The sequence below is a fragment of the Cydia strobilella genome, chromosome 27 (assembly GCF_947568885.1).
Source record: "Cydia strobilella chromosome 27, ilCydStro3.1, whole genome shotgun sequence".
NCBI lineage: Eukaryota > Metazoa > Arthropoda > Insecta > Lepidoptera > Tortricidae > Cydia > Cydia strobilella.
The window spans coordinates 889,657-912,627 of record NC_086067.1 but is presented as its reverse complement, the minus strand read 5'-3'; the positions used below and the strand labels follow the sequence as shown (position 1 = coordinate 912,627).

The following is a 22,971-nucleotide window of genomic DNA, read 5'->3' as shown; positions in this document are numbered from 1 at the left end:
CTTGGGCCGGGAACGGAACAAAGTAGCGTTTTGGATTGAAACCAAGTTGAAACGAACGTCTTATTAATCGTCATAATCTCTAGATTACGATAGTAAAAACAGAATCAGAAATAAAACAGGAGTGTTACATAGTCTTATAGCTTATTCGTCTTTGAAATAAAAATACCCGATTGTAAATTTAAGATTTCATCATATATCTCGTCACACATGTGGTGCGGCATGAAGTGGTAGAAATTAAATAAAATTAAACAAAAAAAAAAAAAAAAATCTCCGTACTAAATTATTGCCATCTTCTTCTTATTAATTTTCTGCAATTTCTTGTCGGACTATATGTACAATATGCATGTATTGGTTGTCATTTGTACTTAGTAATAAGTTTTTATTAATAGTCGTTTACATATAGGAAACTATAGGTCTATTGCCAGAAAAATGTTACTTTAAATACTCATCTGTTTTATAAGACTGTTTGTTTCTTAATAAATAATAAAAAAAAAAAAAAAAAAAAATAGTCTTTGACGGGAATGTTGAGAAATCCTGCAGTGAAAATATGAATCTGGAAAGAAAAACTTTTAAACACCTCACAGTGTGTTAAAAACCCTCATTTTGTCTAATTCAGTTAGTTATTATTTCAAAAAGGCGAGAAGCGCTGGTGGCCTAGCGGTAAGGAGAAGCGCTGGTGGCCTAGCGGTAAGAGCGTGCGACTTTCAATCCGGAGGTCGCGGGTTCAAACCCCCGGCTCGTACCAATGAGTTTTTCGGAACTTATGTACGGAATATCATTTGATATTTATACCAGTCGCTTTTCGGTGAAGGAAAACATCGTGAGGAAACCGGACTAATCCTAACAAGGCCTAGTTTCCCCCTCTGGGTTGGAAGGTCAGATGGCAATCGCTTTCGTAAAAACTAGTGCCTACGCCAATTCTTAGGATTAGTTGTCAAGCGGACCCGAAGCTTCCATGAGCCGTGGCAAAATGCCGGGATAACGCGAGGAAGATGATTATTTCAAAAAGGCATAGTTCTAATAATTTTAAGTAGCTCACAAGAACTCCGCGCGGCTTGCCAAAACTTTCTAGTTAGGGTTCCGTACCCAAAGGGTAAAAACGGCACCCTATTACTAAGACTCCGCTGTCTGTCTGTCTCAAGAGATATGTAATCTTCGGATGTGTGCGCGGATATTGTGTGTTGCGTGTCGGACAACACCCAAACTTTTTCATAGACTTTTCGTCGGGTAGTTACACAAATCTCTGTTTTGACATTTCGCTGGGACATCAGTTATCCGCGACCACGACCAGTGAAACCTTTGTCGGAAATAAAGGTACTAATAACAATATAATTTCGCGATAGACCCGGTTACAAATATGTTTTAATATGTGTACCTATTTAAACCTAGTAAAATGAAACGCATTAGCTAAAGCACCATCTCACGGCATACGCGTTAATATACAAACTTAACAATACCAACGGCGAAACAGCAAACTAGTCTTTTCCCAAACAAATTTTACACATTTCTTAGACAGCAGCGCCACATTTGACGGCAGATATAAGTTGGTTTTGCAATAGATACGCGTTAATATACAAACTTAATAATACCAACGGCGAAACAGCAAACTAGTCTTTTCCCAAACAAATTTTACACATTTCTTAGACAGCAGCGCCACATTTGACGGCAGATATAAGTTGGTTTTGCAATAGCACTCATTGCATGTAAGATACCTTATTATATCGCGCGCTATGAGATTGTCATCATTTTGGTATAGAACGTCGTGCTATTGTGACCAATTTTTTTTAAATTGTGAGTGCGTTTCGTTCGTGTGTGACTGGCAGGTTTGTGTTTTTGATTATTTATTTTTAGATTTTTAAGGATTTTATCTTGTTTTTTTTTAAATATTTTGAGTGTGTTTTTCTTGCGGTTTCAGTCTAATTTCTTGCGGTTTCAGTCTTAAGTGCGTGCGCTGATAAAGCATGCCGTACGTTACAGTTTTTGCGGTTGCGGAACCGCTTTTGAAAAAACCGCAGTGCGTTTTAAGCCTTATTTTTTTATTTTACACATTGTAAAAAGATAAAACAACTAAAAAAAAAAGTGTGTGAAAAACATGTTCGTATTGATAATTTACTTTTAAAAGTCAAACATTTCGTATCGTAATTTCGGGTCGTAATTTGCTTAATCTATATATATATAAACGTAAAAGTCCTGACTTACTTAAATCAACGCTCAGCCCAAACCGTTGGACCTAGAGAGCTGAATTTTTCACAATAGGTAGCTTTTATGACGTTAGTATCCACTAAGAAGGTGTCAATGAAGGTCAAAATTCATCCCCTAAGGTGGTGAAAAAGGGGTTGAAAGTTTGTATGGAGATCATAATTTTTTTTGAGTGTGGGACTTGAAACTTCGTATAAAGGCATATTATTAAAATACAAGAAAAGTAATTTCAGCGTTTTTAAAAATTCATCCCCTGAATGGGTTGAAAAGGGGTTGAAAGTGAATCTATTACAAATGCTTTGAAACTTCTTAGAAAGGCATTGTATAAGATCCCAAAAAAGTTATTTCAACGTTCTTAAAAATTCAACCCCTAAAGGGGTTAATTAAAAAGGGGATGTAAGTTTATATGTGGTACAAATTTTCTTTTAAGCTAGGAACTTGAAACTTGGTAAAAAGGGCATTATATTAAAATAGACGAAAACTGATTACTTACACCGTTTTTGAAAAGATTGTATTAATAGTTTCGGTAGCAAATATTTTTTTAAATAGTGGACTTGTAAATCTTCTAAGAGGGTCGAGAGGGATTATATCGGGAACAATTTTTTTCAGTTAGGGTCTTGAAACTTCGTAGTTTGTGAAAGACAAATTTCATGCGTTGTATAATTATTAACAAATGATTAACCGTCCCTACTGATATCTTTTGCTGCATAATGTTCTATATTATGCTCATGTAGAATATGTAACCACCAACATACAAATCCACGCGTACGAAGTCGCGGGCAACAGCTAGTTTATAATAAGAATCCGCTGTCCGTCTGTCTGTCTGTCACCAGGCTGTATCTCATGAACCGTGATAGCTAGACAGTTGAAATGTTCACAGATGATGTATTTCTGGTGCCGCTATAACAACAAATACTAAAAAATACGGAGCCCCCGGTGCGCGAGTCCGACTCGCACTTGGCCGGTTTTTTCGCGTTCCTCAAAATTTGTCCATGAGTGTAGATAAATGCGTTTATATTTAACTATAATCTGAAAAAGTTGACAACGGATTGTTGATGGTAAGTAATATTTTAAGCGGTTCACGCTACCCCAGGTAGCAAAATGACGTCAAATGACGTCATTTTGCTACCTGGGATGACATGGTAATCTAACCATAAGCATTTCACAGCAGTGGCAAATACGACTGTCAAAAGTTTCCCTCGGCAACTTTTGCAAGCCGGAGGGATATCATTAATTTTGCCCATTTTTTTCTTGTTTTTTTATTTTATTATTGCATAGGGAAACAAACAGCATATAATCACATATATAGTTTAACAAATTGAGTTAACACAACAGCCAGAACAGTTTCCACTTATAGGTAACACAGTTATTGCTCTGTGAGAAACAACATTCGTTCGGACGAAACGTTTTGCCTCCACCTTTTTGGTACGGACGGCTAAGTAATGGAATGCGCTCCCGCCATCTGTATTCCCTGATCAATATGACCTCGGTCTTTTTAAAACAAGAGTGAATAGGCTGTTACTGAACCGGTGAGCTCCATCTTAGGCCCTGTCTTCACTTTCCATCAGGTGTGACTAGGGCCAATTGCCGATCAGTTTATAATTAAAAAAAAAAAAAACATGCAGTACATGCAGATTAGTAAATTAACAAGGCAATTACAAACTAAAACTGAAACTAAGATTATAAATGACAAAATTTATGAACAAGTAAATTAATGACAACATTTAAGAAAAAGAAAGAAGAAGAAATTTTAAACTGATTTTTACTACATTAACACGCATCAGCTCCAAGAGCTGCTAGTGTATTTTGGCGCCAATCTCTTTAGACGGATTGCTAAAATCATAATTGCTAGAATGCTGTCATGTACTTATTTATATATCAAGTACTTATTTATATATCCGCTTACTTAATCATGACCGTTTAAATATTCCGTGAAGGAAAATTTCCTGAGTCATTATTACGATGTCGAAGGAATTTAAGAGAAACGACCAATTAATAAATTTGCTGTAATGTAGACTAAGTAATCATACTTAACTGTCATTATCATTAATAATTAGTTTATTGTGAAATAAAACGATTTAAACGGATTACATCGCGTATAATGTGGTTTTGAAATACATGCTGACGTTTCGAACCCTTTACAGCGCTCGTGGTTAACGGGTGCCACTATATACGCGATATAAATAACCCGTATAAATAGTTTTATTTCAAGAATAACCTATCGCGGTAATTATAACCGAATCCTATTAATTAGATCAATTTGACAGTGGAATTAAGTTTATATACAAATAAGATTTGAAATTAAAACATATTCGTTTAAAATTAAAACAAAATATTTTGAGTTAAATAGTATCAATAGCAATTTTAAAATTTGAGTTGTAGAAAAAGGATATTTTTGTAAGGGAAATATTGCCAAACATCATCGATGTCGAAAATATTGCCAAAAAAAAATATCGTTTTAAAAATAGTTACTACAAAATAAAATAAAGACATCATGGCCATGGCCATTGCGTAGATTTTTACTTTTTATCTCAATTACTTCTCTGAAAAATATATTTTTCTTAAAAAAGAATCTCATAAGATCTCTCGGTTTCACTAGCTATTGTATACTAAAATTCCAGTGCTATTAATGACATACAATTAAAAATAAATGGAAATTAGACATGTTTTCGAGATTTTTAGGGTTTCGTACCTCAAAAGGAAAAAAAAACGGAACCCTTATAGGATCACTTTCTTGTCCGTCCGTCCGGAACGCGTGGAGGTATACCTCCGAGGTATTGAGTTAAAATTAAAACCATTTACTCAGGTCTACAGCCCCTTGAAGCTGTAAAAAACTCAAAATTTTAAGTTAACGTAAAAAAGACACGGTCGTTTATGCCGCAAAAAAGTACGTATATTTCGACACTCAAGGGAATCAAAATTTATAACTTCCCGTTGACCTAGAATTATGAAATTTGGGAAGTGATATCGTCTTACACTACAAGTACAGGGTAAAATCTGAAAACTATAAAGGTAGGCCTCCGGTAGACTTGGTCATTTTTTCTTTAGAGTATTTTTCTATTTTTTTTTATTATAAACTGATTGGCGATTGTCCCTAGTCACACCTGATGGAAAGTGAAGACAGGGCCTAAGATGGAGCTCACCGGTTCAGTAACAGCCTATTCAGGTTTCATTCTTGCTTTAAAGAGACCGAGGTCTTATTGATCAGGGAATACAGATGGCGGGAGCGCATTCCATTCCTATGATATTTATTTCAGTTTATAAATTAAAGGTGACAGAAAGGTGTCATATTTTGGGCATTAGCACGTGTGGCATTAGGTCGTTTACCTTATAAAGTCAATAATTAGCAATCTCTTTAGTACTCGTGTGTGTATTATAACGTGGTGCAGACATGAGTTTCTAAATAAAAAATATTTAGACGCCATTGTGTGGCTTATTCTCACAGTGTGTGGGAATTGTTTAGCATTCCTTAATAATTAATCTAGTTAAGCACTAAAATTCGCTAAATGATATATGTATATGTAATATGTGAGAATTAAAAAAAATCAAATGGAAATTATTTTTTTGTCAAAAATTTCATATTTGATACTCGTTTTTATCGCTGACTGTAGGTACTTTTCGTTCAACAGGCAACTGTTGATCGAGACTTTTCTAACAAACCCAAACACAATTAGTTTGCGTGGTTTTTGGTGCGGGAATATTTACAATAGTCTAAAAATTGGTGAAAACTTTAAAACCCACTATATTTTTAACATTTCTAAGCACATTTGGAGCTTACTGTTTTTAATTCATAGTTTGGTAATTATTTTACAATAAACAAAGTTATAAATACACGAATTTATTCCCGCACATAAAACCCCGATGTATGTTTATCATAGTGTTCTTAATGTTTTTATGGCCACCTCCGGTATGCATCAGATCAGCTCGATGGTACCATAATATTGCATTGTCATCCAACTTACATATTATGTATGTGAAGTTCCAGCTCAATCGATTACTGGGAAGTGGGTCTAATCCAATGACCTTCGCGTGACGTTCATAGTTGACAAAACTAAAATGCAGACATATGGCATTTAGTAGGTAGGTACATGATTTTGACAATCTTGACACATTGGCGTCAGCCGTATGACTTAGATTCCGAAACCTATATTTGATGGCTCACAATCGAGCGCCGGGTTCCATAATTATCTACCTCCCTTTACTTACATGCATGGTCTAATCTAATTTAACTTGCAAGATTTGACCCGAACATATACACACTTTGCAAGTTAATTAAAAGCTTGTAAAAATGTGTAACTTTCCATGTTGACTCCGAACAGTCTGAGTAGCGATATCAGGTTAATTTACATATTTTTGTGCAATAAATTATTTCGGAAAAGCTCAATAGTTTTGAGATAAACAATCCTAAATTTAGAAATCCCTCCACACCTAAAAGACTAAAACTATTTGGCAACTAAATTATTTTGGACGTCGAATGTAAACTTATTTAGTTTATTTGTTGATTTTAACTTTATTGCACAAAAGAATAAATGGTAAAAATGACCACCGTACCGTAACTTCATCTTTTTGTATTCTTTTCTTACGCAGAATTTTTGGAACTAAGGATGCGATAAGGCTTAAATCTATTTTTTTAACCTTTTAAGGGTACAAAATACGAAATTAAAGCCACTAGCATTCTCTACCAGTCAACTTTAGCGCAGCAGAAAAGATAATAATATATGGTATTTTCTATAAAAAGGGACCTTATTGTCGAATGCGCTTACGCCATTATAAACGATGCTCCGATATAAATACAATGCCGCGCGACGATGTGCGGCGTAAGCGCCATCGACAATGAGGTCCCTTTTCATAGAAAATGCCCCATATAACTGTTGCAAAGGTTTATGAACACCCAAGCAAATAACCTTGAAAAGGCCATTGCAACGAGCAGGCTTAGCTAAAAATAGAGGATGCTTGTTTTGACCGCAAGAAAAATAAAAGTTATGGCTGAAACCTTAGGTTATTCACACACAGGCTTAGCACAGGAGCGCCGCGACAGTTTCTCGATCTAGAAAAACCGGCGAAGTACGAGTCGAACTCGCGCACGAAGGGTTCCGTACCGTTACACAAAAAAACGGCAAAAAAAATCACGTTTGTTGTATGGGAGCCCCACTTAAATATTTATTTTATTCTGTTTTTATTATTTGTTAATAGAAATACATCATCTGTGAAAATTTCAATTGTCTAGCTATCACGGTTTATGAGATACAGCCTGGTGACAAACGGACAAACAGACAGAGAGACAGACAGACGGACAGCGGAGTCTTAGTAATAGGGTCCCGTTTTTACCATTTGGGTACGGACGGAACTGTGAACATCTATCTAAAAGCCAGCGTATTTTTTTATTGCAATCAATTATTTTCATGTTGTGTCACCATATTGTGTTTTGTATTGATATGTCATATTATGATTATCGCATACGTGCTGTGAATTTAAAACGAGCAATACAAATAAAATAAATGACGGAGTAGGCCAAAGACACGATTGCAAAATAAATAAAACAACCATCCTCTGGAACGTTTCTGTCTTAAAGTTATTTAATTATATATCTTAACTACGTTGGAATACAGTCTTTATTACAAAATAACTCAAAACATGTAATTTTTGAATTGGACTGGTTTTCAAGCCGTAGCTAAAATTTAAAAGAGCGCCCTCCTTAAAAGTCGTCAACGCAATTGCTTACCAGGCGATTTATTTGCTCGTTTGCCTCCTATATCGTTAAAAAAAACCGGCCAAGTGCGAGTCGGACTCGCCCACCGAGGGTTCCGTACTTTTTAGTATTTGTTATTATAGCGGCAACACAAATACATCATCTGTGTAAATTTAAACTGTCTAGCTATCACGGTTCATGAGATACAGCCTGGTGACAGACAGACAGACGGACAGTGGAGTCTTAGTAATAGGGTCCCGTTTTTACCCTTTGGGTACGGAACCCTAAAAATTACCAACGTATTCATAGCTTTATTTCTTGATTTGTTGCCTTGGTAATACATATCTGACTGTGCTGTTTTCTGAGTCACAGGAATTAAAACAAAAAGTTGATTGACCTACAAATACGTCAATGGAAATAAAAACCGACCTACTTCCTTACTATAATACGTGTATACATGATGATTTCGGGGTCGTGGAGCAAGAGAACAAGACATCATACATAATTCAAATATGAGCCCAATTAATGTTTATCTCAAATAATAATGATTATTTTTCAAATAAGAAAAAAAAAGCAATTTTTGCATACAATTTGGTCACCCTACTCAATGTGACGTCTTCTCGCTTTCCATACAGCGTATGATGATGATGTCAAAAGTCATAGGGTGACCATGATTACTTAGTATAAGATAAATTTTACTTGATCAATAAGAAAATTAAAAACTAATTATCTTTTAATCAAATACTACCATATGATAATTTGGATCATTTAGAGTCAGAAAAAGTGGTTCCGGATCACGACCCAGAAATCACCCTGTATATAATACTTATACATTTCACGTTTTGAAAAGTGAACAACAGTAGTAACAGTACCAATGTCCGAGCTGTTTTTATTTTATTTTTTATTAATTTTCGCACTTCATCATCTTTCGAACTCGCGCACGAATCTTTGTCATACTAGTTGTTAACGTGAGCTTGTCTCTTTCTCTTCATTAATCATTGGACTTAACACATTAATTTTGATGAATTGTCGAATTAAATTTCGTATTACTAAAAATCCGGGAAACGAGCCGTTTTCTCCCAGTTTTCAAAAATGCATCCACGAAATTAATAATGAAACAGACTCAAAACATGACCCTGTACTAAAATAAGTTTATTTACACACGCAGAGGCATTTATAATCATATATAGCACGCGGAAATAACGTATTATTACCAAATTTAATTAAACCGCTGCACTTTACTTTTACGCTGAATTGTCGTCCTTGAACGAACAAACTTGAAAATGCAATCGGTGAAATTACAAAACAATCAATGTTTGATGAAATAAAAGCGGATTTTTAATGCAGCTCTGTTGGAAGACGGCAAAGTTAAATTTGTATTCAAATGCTCTTACAAAATGCCACAGAAAATTGGGAAGTAAAAATATAAAACAAAATGCTTTTTTGTAGTAGTACAATAAATAATGTCAAATGCTTGGGATGTTTAAAATAAATTAGAATAAAAATAAGAAATATTTATTAGCACAAAAAAGAACATAATTTATAAATTCATTGTAATACAGAACATTTCTAAAGAATCACTCTTAGAATGGCTTAGTTTTATTTAAATACTTCATTAAATTCTAGAATACAAATTTTAAGCACATTTAAGGATTACTCACGTTAGACCGGGCCGTGTCCGGGCCGGAGCTTCCGGCGCTTACTTTTCTATGACATGACAGGTGATCACGTGATGCTTTCCATAGAAAACGAAGCGCCGGAAGCTCCGGCCCGGTCACGGCCCGGTCTAACGTGAGTCATCCTTTAATCGCTCGCTCTATTAAGAGGATAGTGGACGACTGCATCTCCATACAAACGAAGTATCCATTTTCCTTCCTGGATATTGACATTATGGAAAATATTTCAACACAATTGTATATTGACCATAGCTATGCCCCTTCATTTGACTTTTTTCTATTTTTTGACTATTATAAAAGTTAGGAGCAAGAAACAAATACCATACAAATTTTTAAAAGCACCTATCTAAAATATTTATCAGTACGGTTTTTACTCACTATTATTTTTAGTCGTTTAGTGCACGACGTACAACCGCCGCGGACACTCGTGCCTGAGGATGGATTCCCAAAGAATCCGAAACATATCGCCAAAAGCGACTAAAAATAATAGTGAGTAAAAACCGTACTGATAAATATTTTGAAATGTGTCTCACGATAGTTTAAGTGCACCTATCTTTAATAATCTCCGTCCACTCAGGGAACAACACAAAGATTTTCAGGTTCAGGATATGCCTAGGAATTTCACGATCTGCCTGATCTTGCGATCGGCCGCCGGCACCTATATTATTATTTAATGAACAAAACCACTCGTCTCCGTCTCCTAGTCGTCTCCTTCGTGTCGTATCCGTCACATATAAATTCTCACTAATTGTGCTCGTGAGTATTGCAAAGTTTCATATGCAAGGCCGTCGCACTCACCAAACCGTATTATTGCGTATCTAAACCAAACAAGGCAATAATTAGTTAATTACATCGATATCCGAAATACCCATTGTACTAAAAATAAAAAGTAGAAAAATATTTCCGTTAATATTGCCAAAAAATTGGCAATATTTTCATTCAAACTTTATATTGGCATAATATTTTACCCTCGTTTTTGGCATTATTGTCAATTGATGGGTTGCACACAACACAATACTCACTTCGTTTGCACAGACCAGCGACGTGAATATTTCGAGCAATCATCGACATGAAATATGTGAGTGACCCGATTTAATATAACGGGTCACTCACGTAATTTAAACTATTTTTTGTTGTATTTGTACATTTGTTTTTGTATATGTTTTTGTTTTATATATTTGTATATTTATAAATGACGTAACTACTCAAGTTGCTGAAGTAGTAAACATGATTCATTTATGGTACATCACTTAATGAAAGTTCATTGTATGGCATTAAATTTAACACCTCTTTCGCAAAAGCAAACGAGGCCAGACTTATCTAGTCGGTCTCTGTAAGTAATGATTTGTCTTTATACATTTTAGGGTTCCGTACCCAAAGGGTAAAGACGGGACCCTATTACTAAGACTCCGCTGTCCGTCTGTCCGTCTGTCTGTCTGTCACCAGGCTGTATCTCATGAACCTATGTTGCACCGCCTACAAATTATCTGCTTTGCCCGAAGGTTGACTGGTAGAGAATGCCTCATAGCATTAAGTCCGCCTATTGTACGATTGTATTTTCTTGTGTGCAATAAAGATTAAATAAATAAATAAAATAGCTAGAGAGTTGAAATTTTCACAGATGATGTATTTCCGTTGCCGCTATAACAACAAATACTAAAAAGTACGGAACCCTCGGTGCTCGAGTCCGACTCGCACTTTGCCGGTTTTTTTATTATTGAGTTGGTATGTCTATTTTTCTATAGAAATGAATCAATGAAAATATATTTGTATTTAATTATAACGTGTACATTTATATTTGCGTGAGCTTTTTTAGAAAATCTTATTATAGTAGTTTTTAATCAAACAATAAATAAAATAGAGAAACTCATATATTGGTGATATGAAAAAAAAACCTTATTTAATAACTAATTTTTATATTTGTTTTTATTATTTTTATGACATGTGTAAAAACTGATTATGAGCCTTGCAGCTTGAAATATATATATATTTTTTTATAACTAATATAAGTTAACTAAACTAATATATTTGTAATATGAAAAAAAAAAACCTTATGTAATAACTAATATGTTAACTTGATTATCACACAGTATGACATCAACGATAATTACGTTCACGCCACGTTAAATAGCGTATTTACATTGTACATACAAACATACATAACTATTCTATGTATATAGGTACATACATCCGTATGAGATCGTTTACTTCGGTAGGCCAGCCTATTCAGTTCATTATTAAACGGTCGATTATTAATATAGAAGTAGCTGTGAATTGGTTGTTCGTATCATATTGCACTGCGTAATATATAACAAAGATAGATATAACTCCGTAATAGATGGATACAGTCTAAGGAAAAAACGTGCCTCGAAAATCAAGATAAATTTGATTCTCGTTCAGAGGGCGCTACTAGTTTTGGCCTACAGTCGTATAGATGGCGTTGACGGTTTCGTTTGTTATTTAACAATTTTAACGCATATCAGTGAAAGAACATGGGTCAAAATCATAAAAATAATTAATGCAAATAAAAAAAATCATTTATCTATATTTAAATACATTCTATCGTATTTTTATAAATCTTCATTTTTAGTTTTAAAGTGTGTCGACAGATGGTAGTGAATTTACTGGGGTTACAAAATTTACTATGACAGTACCGCTCTAGTATAAGTTACTCTATGTATATAATAACTAGCGACCCGCCCTGGCTTCGCACTTATTTTTATCCAATCTACTGTTTACTGATTCCCCATATAAACTTCCACTCCCCCTTTCACCCCCATAAGGGGTGAGTTTCGCGATAAAAACTATCCTATGTCCTCCCCCGAAACTCAAACTATACCAAATTTTAGTTCAGCGCTTTAAGCGTGAACGTGAATAGGTAACAGACTCACAGACAGACACACTTTCGCATTTATTTTATTAATTTTAGGCACAGTCATGACACAGTAACAACATACAAATTACAATAGAAAAAAAAAACGCGAATCATTATCATGGTAAGTTTGTACATCGATAACAACCGTGCACAACATTTAAATGTACTCATTTAATTTATTTATTTACTGAGCAGACTCATCATCTCTGTTCGTTACTTACGTGTTACTCGTGTTAGAACTTAGAATGATGCGATGACACGAATCTTATATACAATCGCCATCAGATATATCGGAGCGGCCAATGTGCTCAAAACTATCGGAACATGCACTCTAACTTCTTGATAATAGAGGCTATTTCAGATATTTGTGAATATCTTGGCCGCTCCGATATATCTGATGGAGCGTCAAGACTCGCGATCATCATTGTTCACGCTATTTGACAATACACGCGCTAATAGCATTTTTTATCTCATTTTATCACATAATTCCTTCTCTTTTTACCCGGTTTGTTGACTTACAATATCAGGTTATGTTTTCAACGCATAGGTGTTAATTCAATTTTTTAACATGCAGATACGTCTGCGAGCGATACTCCAAATTTTATATTAAAGGAAAAAATGGAAAAAGTTACACTTCCGGCAGGATTTGAACCCGCAACCTCCGCAATCCGTGCGTTGCTCTTAACCAATTGAGCTACGGAAGCCTACGCAACGCACGGATTGCGGAGGTTGCGGGTTCAAATCATGCCGGAAGTGTAACTTTTTCCATTTTTTCCTTTAATATAAAATTTTGGTGTTAATTCTCTGAAATATTCTTTTATCCGTCAAATTTTTTGCAATTACTAGGCGGTTTTTAAATACCTACTTTATACTTATATATTTTATTTCCCCTTTAAAATCTTCTTCTTCTCCTTTTCCCATTATCTGGGGTCGGCTCTCCTTATATTTCGCCAGGCTTCTCGGTCCTGGGTCATCTCAGGCGGGATTTGGGCTTCTTCCATATCCCTCTTCACTTTTGCCAGCCATGTCAGGCGGTTCCTCGTCGCGATTTTGTGGGGAACATATCCACAGAATAAGTAATAGTATTATCATACAGAACGGCCACGCTCCGCTCCGCCCCGACTCGAATAACCTCGCCCCGCGACAGCAGATTGACGGCCGTTCGCCGGCCGCTCAGTCAGTATACTGTTTTTAAGCAACTTACTCATACTATGACGCACGCCGCGTGTACAGACATGCCGTTCACACATAGAAACGCAAGTGATTTTTTTATGTATAACGTGTCCGCCCTGTGATATATCCAGCACCTTGCGTGTCATGTGCTCGGGTTCTCGGCGCATGACGTGCCAAAACCATCGAAGTCTCGGTTATTTTTTCGGGTAAAGGTCTCACTTTAAAACTACCACGGAAGTAGGCATTACGGATGCGGTCTAGTAAGGTGACACCACTTATTAGGAAAAAACAAATGTCATAGACGCAATAGATTATGCCAAAAAGTTGAAATGGACGTGGGGACGCCCACGTCGCAAGGATGGCAGACAAAAGATGGACAAACCGGATAACTGTGTGGCCCGGACCAATAAGCAAACGCAAGGATGGAAGACCTTATATGCGATGGTCGGACATTGCTAAAATTGCTGGCCCAAAGTGGACTTTAACAGCACAAGACAGATCGAACTGGCACTCTCTGGAGGAGGCCTTTACCCGAGAAGGGGTTCTTGCTGTTTTTTTTAATACCACGACGGTGGCAAACAAGCATACGGCCCGCCTGATGGTAAGCAGTCACCGTAGCCTATGGACGCCTGCAACACCAGAGATATTACACGCGCGTTGCCGACCCTTTAAAAACCTGTACACTCCTTTTTTGAAGAACCCCATACTGTAGCCCCTCGGGAAAACCTCGGCTTCGTAGGAATATGTTAAGTAGTATTTTAATTCAATTTTAATTTAATTTTTGTATAAAAATGACATTACGAATAATTTTTAATAATCATAATTATGTATATTCCTTTAAAATTTATGCTGACATTGTAACAACTTGCAAGAAATAAAAGGCAATTTTATTTATTTATTTAAGGAGCGCAGAATTTTCATTTCCCATTTAAAATATCGACTAATATTTCTAAAAGGACTTTTAATAGGCCTGGTCTTTTCAAAGGTATTTCTTGTAAAAAATCATTTAATCTTAGTGCGTACACTATGTCAAGAAATAATCACTTTCATATTTTTATTTCATTATCGAACCCTTCCATTATATTATAAACCTTTTTTTTACGATTAATTTTATGAATTTTGCGTATAGGTACGCAAAATTCCAAAATCCTTTCACCTAAATTTTAAAAAGGCGTATAAAGTTAATAGCACAGATTTATACCATAGGCATAGGTATAACTAGAATACATCTTCGATAAACCATTAACTATGATTGCTCTTCAATTGTATGAAGACATATTTTTTTTAACACTTAATGGTATTAGTAAAATTGAATGAGCACCAAATCAAGCGATCAAATAGTAACCTCGAGCGTAAAATAATACATAACCATAATATTACAACTAAAGCATTGTAATTTGTATCTTTTGCAAATTTTGTATTGCCAGCATTGCAATCTGTATCTTTTGCCAAGAACGTAAAGCCCATATTTGTATTGCCATTTATGTTAAAAAGTATATGTCATTTGAGCTGTAGTAAGTGTTTTTGTACACCCATCAATTGCAAGTATTGCAACATTGCGCAGCGTATAGCACGTTCATTGGAATCATTATGGCATTTGCTTGTACATGAATTCGAAGGTCTATTGGTAAGGTACATACTTATGTTATGAGTGCCCTAGCATAGAGTAACTTATACTAGAGCGGTACTGTCATAGTAAATTTTGTAACCCCAGTAAATTCACTGCCATCTGTCGACACACTTTAAAACTAAAAATGAAGATTTATAAAAATACGATAAAATGTATTTAAATATAGATAAATGATTTTTTTTATTTGCATTAATTGGACGTAGTTACGCGAAAACGTTCCAACCCACAGCGACCCCATTTTGAGATAAACGCAATTTTGTGTTTTAGCGGTACACTTTTTCCCTGTAATTATTTCAGGCAAATACTATTGGTTTTACTGTGGAATGCCAAACTGGTTATGTGATGATATGCATATTTTTTGTAAATACATAATACAAGGGGCATATAAATAGGTAAAACGAGTTTGAAACGTTTTCGCTAAATTTAATTTTGTATGAACCTTGTTAAATAGCAATTATGCATAAACGTTCCAAAACGAATTTAAGTGTGTTATTTTATAAATATATATCTAAAATAAATTTAATATGTAAAATAATAAATAACAATGAGGAACATACAAAAACAAAAAAAAAAAATTGAAAATGTATTACAAAAAAAATAGGATGTGATCTTTTGAGCTTAGAACCTATGCCAAAAATTAGCTGATATGGTTCCAAAAGTTATCAAAAACTTATATTAAACATTCAATCATCATCGTATTCTATGATCTCGAAGTCCGGAACTCCACCAAACCCATCAACATCATCAGTAGCTTCTTCAGAACTTTGAAGCGTTCTATAAAATTGAAGGCAATCCTCAGGTATGTAGTGGTACATGGATTGTAAGTCCACTAATTTCGCTGGAGCAATCGGTTTGCCATTAGGCCACAATAAACAAAAATCAGATTATTTTATGTATTGCAGTTCTCGCTTTATTCTTTTATCAATTTTCAACTCATTGGTCGACAACGAAGGTGTCGCAAAAGGCACGGTTGGCTGTGCATAGAGGGGTGCTGGTGCCTACACTTATGTATGGTAGCGAAAGTTGGGTATGGCAGAAGAGGCATCAGAGCCAAGTGAATGCAGTGGAAATGAAAGCGTTGAGAAGTGTGTGTGGTGTGAGATTACAAGATAGAATTAGGAACAGTGTGATAAGGGAAAAGTGTGGACTGAGCGAAGATGTAGTGACAAAAATTGAGAAAGGTATGTTGAGATGGTTTGGACACGTGGAAAGAATGAGTGAAAGAAGGCTAACAAAGAGAGTGTATAAGGGAGAGGTAGAAACGGGAGTTGGAAGGGGCAGACCTCGGCGGACTTTCTCTGATCAGATCGGGGAAATCCTGAAGAAAGGCCAGGTCAAGAGTACCGTAAACCGGTGAGCGTGTATGAGGAATGTTATGAAAGTGAAGGAAGCGAAAGAGGTATGTCAGGATCGTAGCAAGTGAAAATCCGTGGTCTCTGCCTACCTCTCCGGGAAATAGGCGTGATTATATGTATGTATGTATGTATTTTTGTATGAAATCGTCTTCCATCGTAGACCGCATAAAAATAGAAAACATTTTATCTTTATCCAACTTAATTTCTTTTGTATGTAGCCAACTAACTTTAGATGAGTCTGTAAACTTCTTCCTATTGATAATCTTCTTTTCCAGTTTAGTTGAACTAAAAAAATCAGTCTTTGTCATTTTGTAAACTTAAAGAGGTTTAACTTTTTTACAGGTTTTAATAATATTGATGTTATGAAGAAGCTACGGATGATGTTGATGGGTTTGGTGGAGTTCCGGACTTCGAGATCATAGAATACGATGATGATTGAATGTTAAATATAAGTTTTTGATAACTTTTGGAACCATATCAGCTAATTTTTGGCATAGGTTCTAAGCTCAAAAGATCACGTCCTATTTTTTTTGTAATACATTTTCAATTTTTTTTTTGTTTTTGTATGTTCCTCATTGTTATTTATTATTTTACATATTAAATTTACTTTAGATATATTTATAAAATAATACACTTAAATTCGTTTTGGAACGTTTATGCATAATTGCTATTTAACAAGGTTCATACAAAATTAAATTTAGCAAAAACGTTTCAAACTCGTTTTACCTATTTATATGCCCCTTGTATTATGTATTTTACAAAAAATATGCATATCATTCAATAAACAGTTTGGCATTCCACAGTAAAACCAATAGTATTTGCCTGAAATAATTACAGGGAAAAAGTGTACCACTAAAACACAAAATTGCGTTTATCTCAAAATGGGGTCGCTGTGGGTTGGAACGTTTTCGCGTAACTACGTCCAATTTAAGAAGACAACACGGCAGCACGTCTTACTTTGTCGGCATTTGTTTTCACACTACGATGCCAAGTAGGTCCGCGGCGGCGTTTCGTTTCACGTGTGCGTTTCGTTGGTGCTGTCATTTTACGGGAGCAAAGAGTAATAATGTTGCCACCTTTATTGTAAATAGTCCATTGATACTTTTGACTAAATACATAAACTTAAATATACCATAGTTATTTATTTTGGTAAAAAATATTTTTTCTCTCGAACATATTTAATAGCAAAAATGGATCAAGTATATGTGGATCGTTTATAGCAAAAAATTAGAAAATAATATATTATAATAAAAAGTTCCAATTTATTTAGAACAGTCTTCGCAGCTTAAAAAAACAGTACGGATTAATCTAAAAGGTTTCAAATTACATGGAACATTTTTGCAGGAATAAAAAATGTATAAAGATTTTGCAAAAACGTTCCAACCCACATGGATCATTTAAGAAACAATTAAATGTGCGTTTTATGAATTTAGTACAATGTTCCAAGACAAGTGGAACATTATAACGATATGTTATTCTATTAAGAGTTTTTAACAATATGTTTCTCTATCTGAAGGTTGGCTGGAAGAGATCGCTGTTTAGCGATAAGTCCGCCTGTTGTTACCTACCAATTTATATCTTTTCTCAATGTCTGTATCTTTTTTTTATGTAGTGTGCACAATAAAGCATTTTATTATTATTATGTTCGTCCTTTACATAATCTCGGGACCATGGGGTCCCGGACATTTGGAAGGCGTGCGTGGGGCCGAAGCCAACACGCAGAGGCCCCTTGTAAAAAGACAATTTACTCTAAAAGGTGATGTGACACCAACCGACGATTATCCCTGTATGCACTATAGTAGTGCACCCAAGGACAAGCCCCGGTTAGTGCAGGACTATTGCAATGATAAGAAACAAAATAAACTAGGCTATTGTGTTGAAATGTTAGTGTACTGGTTACCGGGTCTATGGCAATACTATGGCACCTGCCCCAATCTATGTTTAAAAACACGAAAAAAAATGGACAGGTGGTGACTTGCCAACTCACAATATGGGTCCCCGAAAACGGCCGCTCGCACGGAGCGACAAGGGGACAACATCGCGTGAGTGGCTCAGGGTGTGGAGAGGTGTGCACCGCTTTCTACCCAGTGGCTGTAAACACTCACAGCCACTGTGCCAACTCGCGTCTTATTAATTATTATTATTATGCATGTAATGTTTTTACTTTATTTTGAGTACACGTCCTTGGCATAATGGTGGGTTGGAACATTTGGGTCAAACTTTATTGATGAAACTAACCTAAAAATACTAGCATCTTTGTGTGCACATGATGTAATATGTCAAAAATAGTACCCTGGTTATGGTAACTCATTTTCGAGTGACTTGTGGGTTGGAACGTTTTCGCGTAACTACGTCCAATTATTTTTATGATTTTGACCCATGTTCTTTCACTGATATGCGTTAAAATTGTTAAATAACAAACGAAACCGTCAACGCCATCTATACGACTGTAGGCCAAAACTAGTAGCGCCCTCTGAACGAGAATCAAATTTTCTTGATTTTCGAGGCACGTTTTTTCCTTATACTGTATCCATCTATTACGGAGTTATATCTATCTTTGCCTAGAGTATTGTTAAAAAAACTGTGGCCTTCATATCGAATAACAAGTAACGTTAATTGGAAATTTAAGAGTCACAAGAAACTAGCTACCGAAATACAAATCATAATCATAATCATAAATAATTTAGTCGTAAAAACCAAAGATAAATATAACTCCGTAATAGATGGATACAGTCTAAGGAAAAAACGTGCCTCTAAAATCAAGAAAATACATTTTTTAATATTTTTATTTTTTGTTTTAATCGTGTGTCGATAGATTGCAGTGAATTTACAGTGGCTACAAAATTTACTATCAGTACCGCTCTATCTTATTATATCCTCTTTGGTAAAAACACCGCCCTTAGCTTGCATATACATCAGGGAAGTATGTATCTTCGTTAAACAAAATACCCAACTATTTAAATTACAATCTCAGGTCTCAAATCGTCCCAACAGATATAAATTTAAACTTACAGCACCATTTTACCGCCTAGTATGTTGCCAAAAACATGTATATTATATGTGCATCAAAATTTATAGCAAACTGCCATTTGAATTCAAAGAAGACTGCCTCAATATCTTTAAGAAAAAAGTGACAAAATGGCTTCAACAAAATTGTTTCTACAGCCTTAATGAATATTTCGATTTTGATTATAATGTAAATTAATTATTGAATGAATATTTTTATTATTATATGTGATACTAAATTTGACATTCTACTAATTGAATTATATAATGTTACTTTATTTTACAATTCTAGTCTTTCTAATAATTCTGATAATTGACATATGTGTAATAATATTATCTCCTTAGGCACTTAAAAATATATGTCATTTAGCTAAGTTTAGTCTAAGCCTTCTTTGTATGCTTTGTTAAGCAGAATGTATTGGACATCTTTATATTGTAAGAACTTGTTTTGTGTACTACATTCTTGCAAATGAATAAATGATTTAACTATGTACAAAATTTGGTCTTATAAATAAACATGTTGTGGAACACTATGCTTTGCCTGTAGGCGAGGCAGGTATACGATTATTTTATAATGCTTATTATGCATAATTATATTATAAATTATTCACAATAACAAAGACACTCTTTCATATTAAAACCAAAGATAGGATTGTTTATCTCAAAACTATTGAGCTTTTCCGAAATAATTTATTGCACAAAAATACGTAAATTAACCTGATATCGCTACTCAGACAGTTCGGAGTCAACATGGAAAGTTACACCTTTTACAAGCTTTTAATTAACTTGCAAAGTGTGTATATGTTCGGGCAAAGATAGATATAACTCCGTAATAGATGTTTACAGTCTAAGGAAAAAACCTGCCTCGAAAATCAAGAAAATTTGATTCTCGTTCAGAGGGCGCCACTAGTTTTGGCCTACTGTCGTATAGATGGCGTTGACTGTTTCGTTTGTTATTTAACAATTTTAACGCATATCAGTGAAAGAACATGGGTCAAAATCATAAAAATAATTAATGCATATAAAAAAAATCATTTATCTATATTTAAATACATTTTATCGTATTTTTATAAATCTTAATTTTTAGTTTTAAAGTGTGTCGACAGATGGCAGTGAATTTACTGGGGTTACAAAATTTACTATGACAGTACCGCTCTAGTATAAGTTACTCTATGTTAAAACTAATTACGTATTGAAATAACATGAAATTTTAATATTCATGACAAGTTTCACGTAATGTGCCTACATAAATACAAAGTGACAAAGTGAAATAAATGTTAAAAAATAAATAATGACAATTCGACGAAGCTCTCCAGTGTAGAAGCCGGAAAAAACACAACTGAAAATATTTCATAAAATAATTTAATCCCTAGGTATTTTTTACTTGTTTAGTTATACATATTTCTCTATGGTTGTACAAAGTGCGTAAAAAATTGGTTCGTCTTTAGCATAAATATGTAGCTTCAGCAAAAAGTGGCAAAAATATGTGTAAAACTATAACTTGCTCGTACTGTGGCAATATTCCCGGGGTAGGGAAATATTGCCAAACCACTTTTTATGGCACGGTACGTAGTGCATGGTGGGGATAAGTAAAGCGATCGCAGCGCATAAGGTGGTAAAAATAGGTAACTAAAACATTTCATACAAGTTATATGTTATATAAAATAAAATAAATAAAATTCTTTATTTCAGGCAAGATTGCCCATAGATTGTTTATAATTTATTTATAATTTTATTATTTATTTATTTGGGAAACATACAGCACATAATAATACAATAAGGTAAAAGATATATATAGTAAGAACATAGGCCAAAAGAGTTTCCACTTATAGTTAATACAAAATTCCTTTGCTCCGAAAAAAAAAAGTACAATTATTAGGTATTTTGAATTTAAAGTTGAATTTAACAATAACATTGAGTAATATTCCACGAGCACGATTAAAAATATAACAAGCATAATTTAGAATTTGGAAAATAACAAGCACAATTTTCAATTTAGAATTTGAAATCAAATTCTAAATTGAACATTGTTAGTTATATACAGACTTATAATATTAGAGTTAGTACATCTTAACCTAGGTATTACAGGTTTTTTTTACTTATTTGGGGTCCCGGTAAACAGGACGATGAGCCGACGCCCAGTGGCTAAAAAACGGACAATCCCACCTCTCGGCTATATCTACCAGCAAGCTGTTGTTGCTACCCCGCAGGCGATACATTTGAGAGGCGATTCTTTTTCTCATTATGGCATGAAAATCGTCCATTCGTGCTTCCGCAAACATGCCTGATGCACTGCAAAAGCGTGTATATGCAGGGCCGGATCTAGGGTAGAGCGAATGGAGCGGCCGCTCTAGGCGCCGGATGGCGAGGGGGGCGCCAAAATGGCAAATGAGAAAAAAAAGTTTTAAAAGACGCGAGTGTGATGCGGGCCCAAAATACGGTTCGTTTTGCTTTTGGGTAAAAAGCTTCAACGAAGGGCGCCAAAACCCGATTTCGCTCTACCCTGATCAAGGACTCGGGCCGGCACTGGTTATATGGCTCAAAATGGAACTTTAATTTACGATTACTCCTGAGATATTAATAATTAAATTTGATAAGTATCCGTGTAAGTACCTACTGTATCCGTGTGTCTGTGTACAGCTTTGCAAATACCACATATATTATGAAATCTTTTTGTAGAAGTAGAAGATAAGAATGGGCCATCGCGAACTTTTTTGTAGACCAATAAAAGAGAGACAATTCCACCATACATTGTGTTGTTAGGTATATCTCAAATGGGTTGGGCAGCGTGTTCGATTAAAGGATGACTCACATTAGACCGGGCCGTGACCGGGCCGGAGCTTCCGGCGCTTCGTTTTCTATGGAAAGCATCACGTGATCACCTGTCATGTCATAGAAAAGTAAGCGCCGGAAGCTCCGGCCCGGTCACGGCCCGGTCTAACGTCGTGAGTCATCCTTAAAGCTCTTAGCCAGCGTGATTTTTTTCTGACTTCTTTAGCAAATATCGTCATATTTCAACCAATTTACAGAAAACCTTAACAAATTATACGCCTAAACCTTCCTCAAGAATCACTCTATTCATAGGTAAAAACCGCATTAAAATCCGTTCATTAGTTTTCACTGCAATAATTACGATTTGCTTACTTCCCGCTTAATATTTAGTTGTGACAAAATACGGGCCTATATTTTGCAACTAGCAACCATCATATCTGTAGCACAGTTATTACAAAACGACAGTTTAGACTGCCTTGCAACAATAAGCTAGGTCATACACTCTTGTCGCAAGACCTAGAGACCTAGACATTCTACCAAAGATAGATATAACTCCGTAATAGATGGATACAGTCTAAGGAAAAAACGTGCCACAA

General features: G+C 35.1%; 1 protein-coding gene and 1 long non-coding RNA gene across 2 annotated transcripts in view; both read left to right on the top strand.

Moving 5' to 3' along the window:
• LOC134753671 (uncharacterized) overlaps positions 1 to 22,971 on the top strand; it is a 256,262-nt gene that overhangs the window by 74,624 nt on the left and 158,667 nt on the right. The window lies entirely within an intron of this gene.
• LOC134753648 (putative fatty acyl-CoA reductase CG5065) overlaps positions 1,686 to 22,971 on the top strand; it is a 39,570-nt gene continuing 18,284 nt past the window's right edge. Inside the window, exon 1 of the mRNA XM_063689588.1 lies at positions 1,686 to 1,823. Within this exon, the coding sequence (XP_063545658.1) occupies positions 1,731 to 1,823 (93 nt within the window). The 5' untranslated portion in view covers positions 1,686 to 1,730. The remainder of the gene's footprint in view (positions 1,824 to 22,971) is intronic.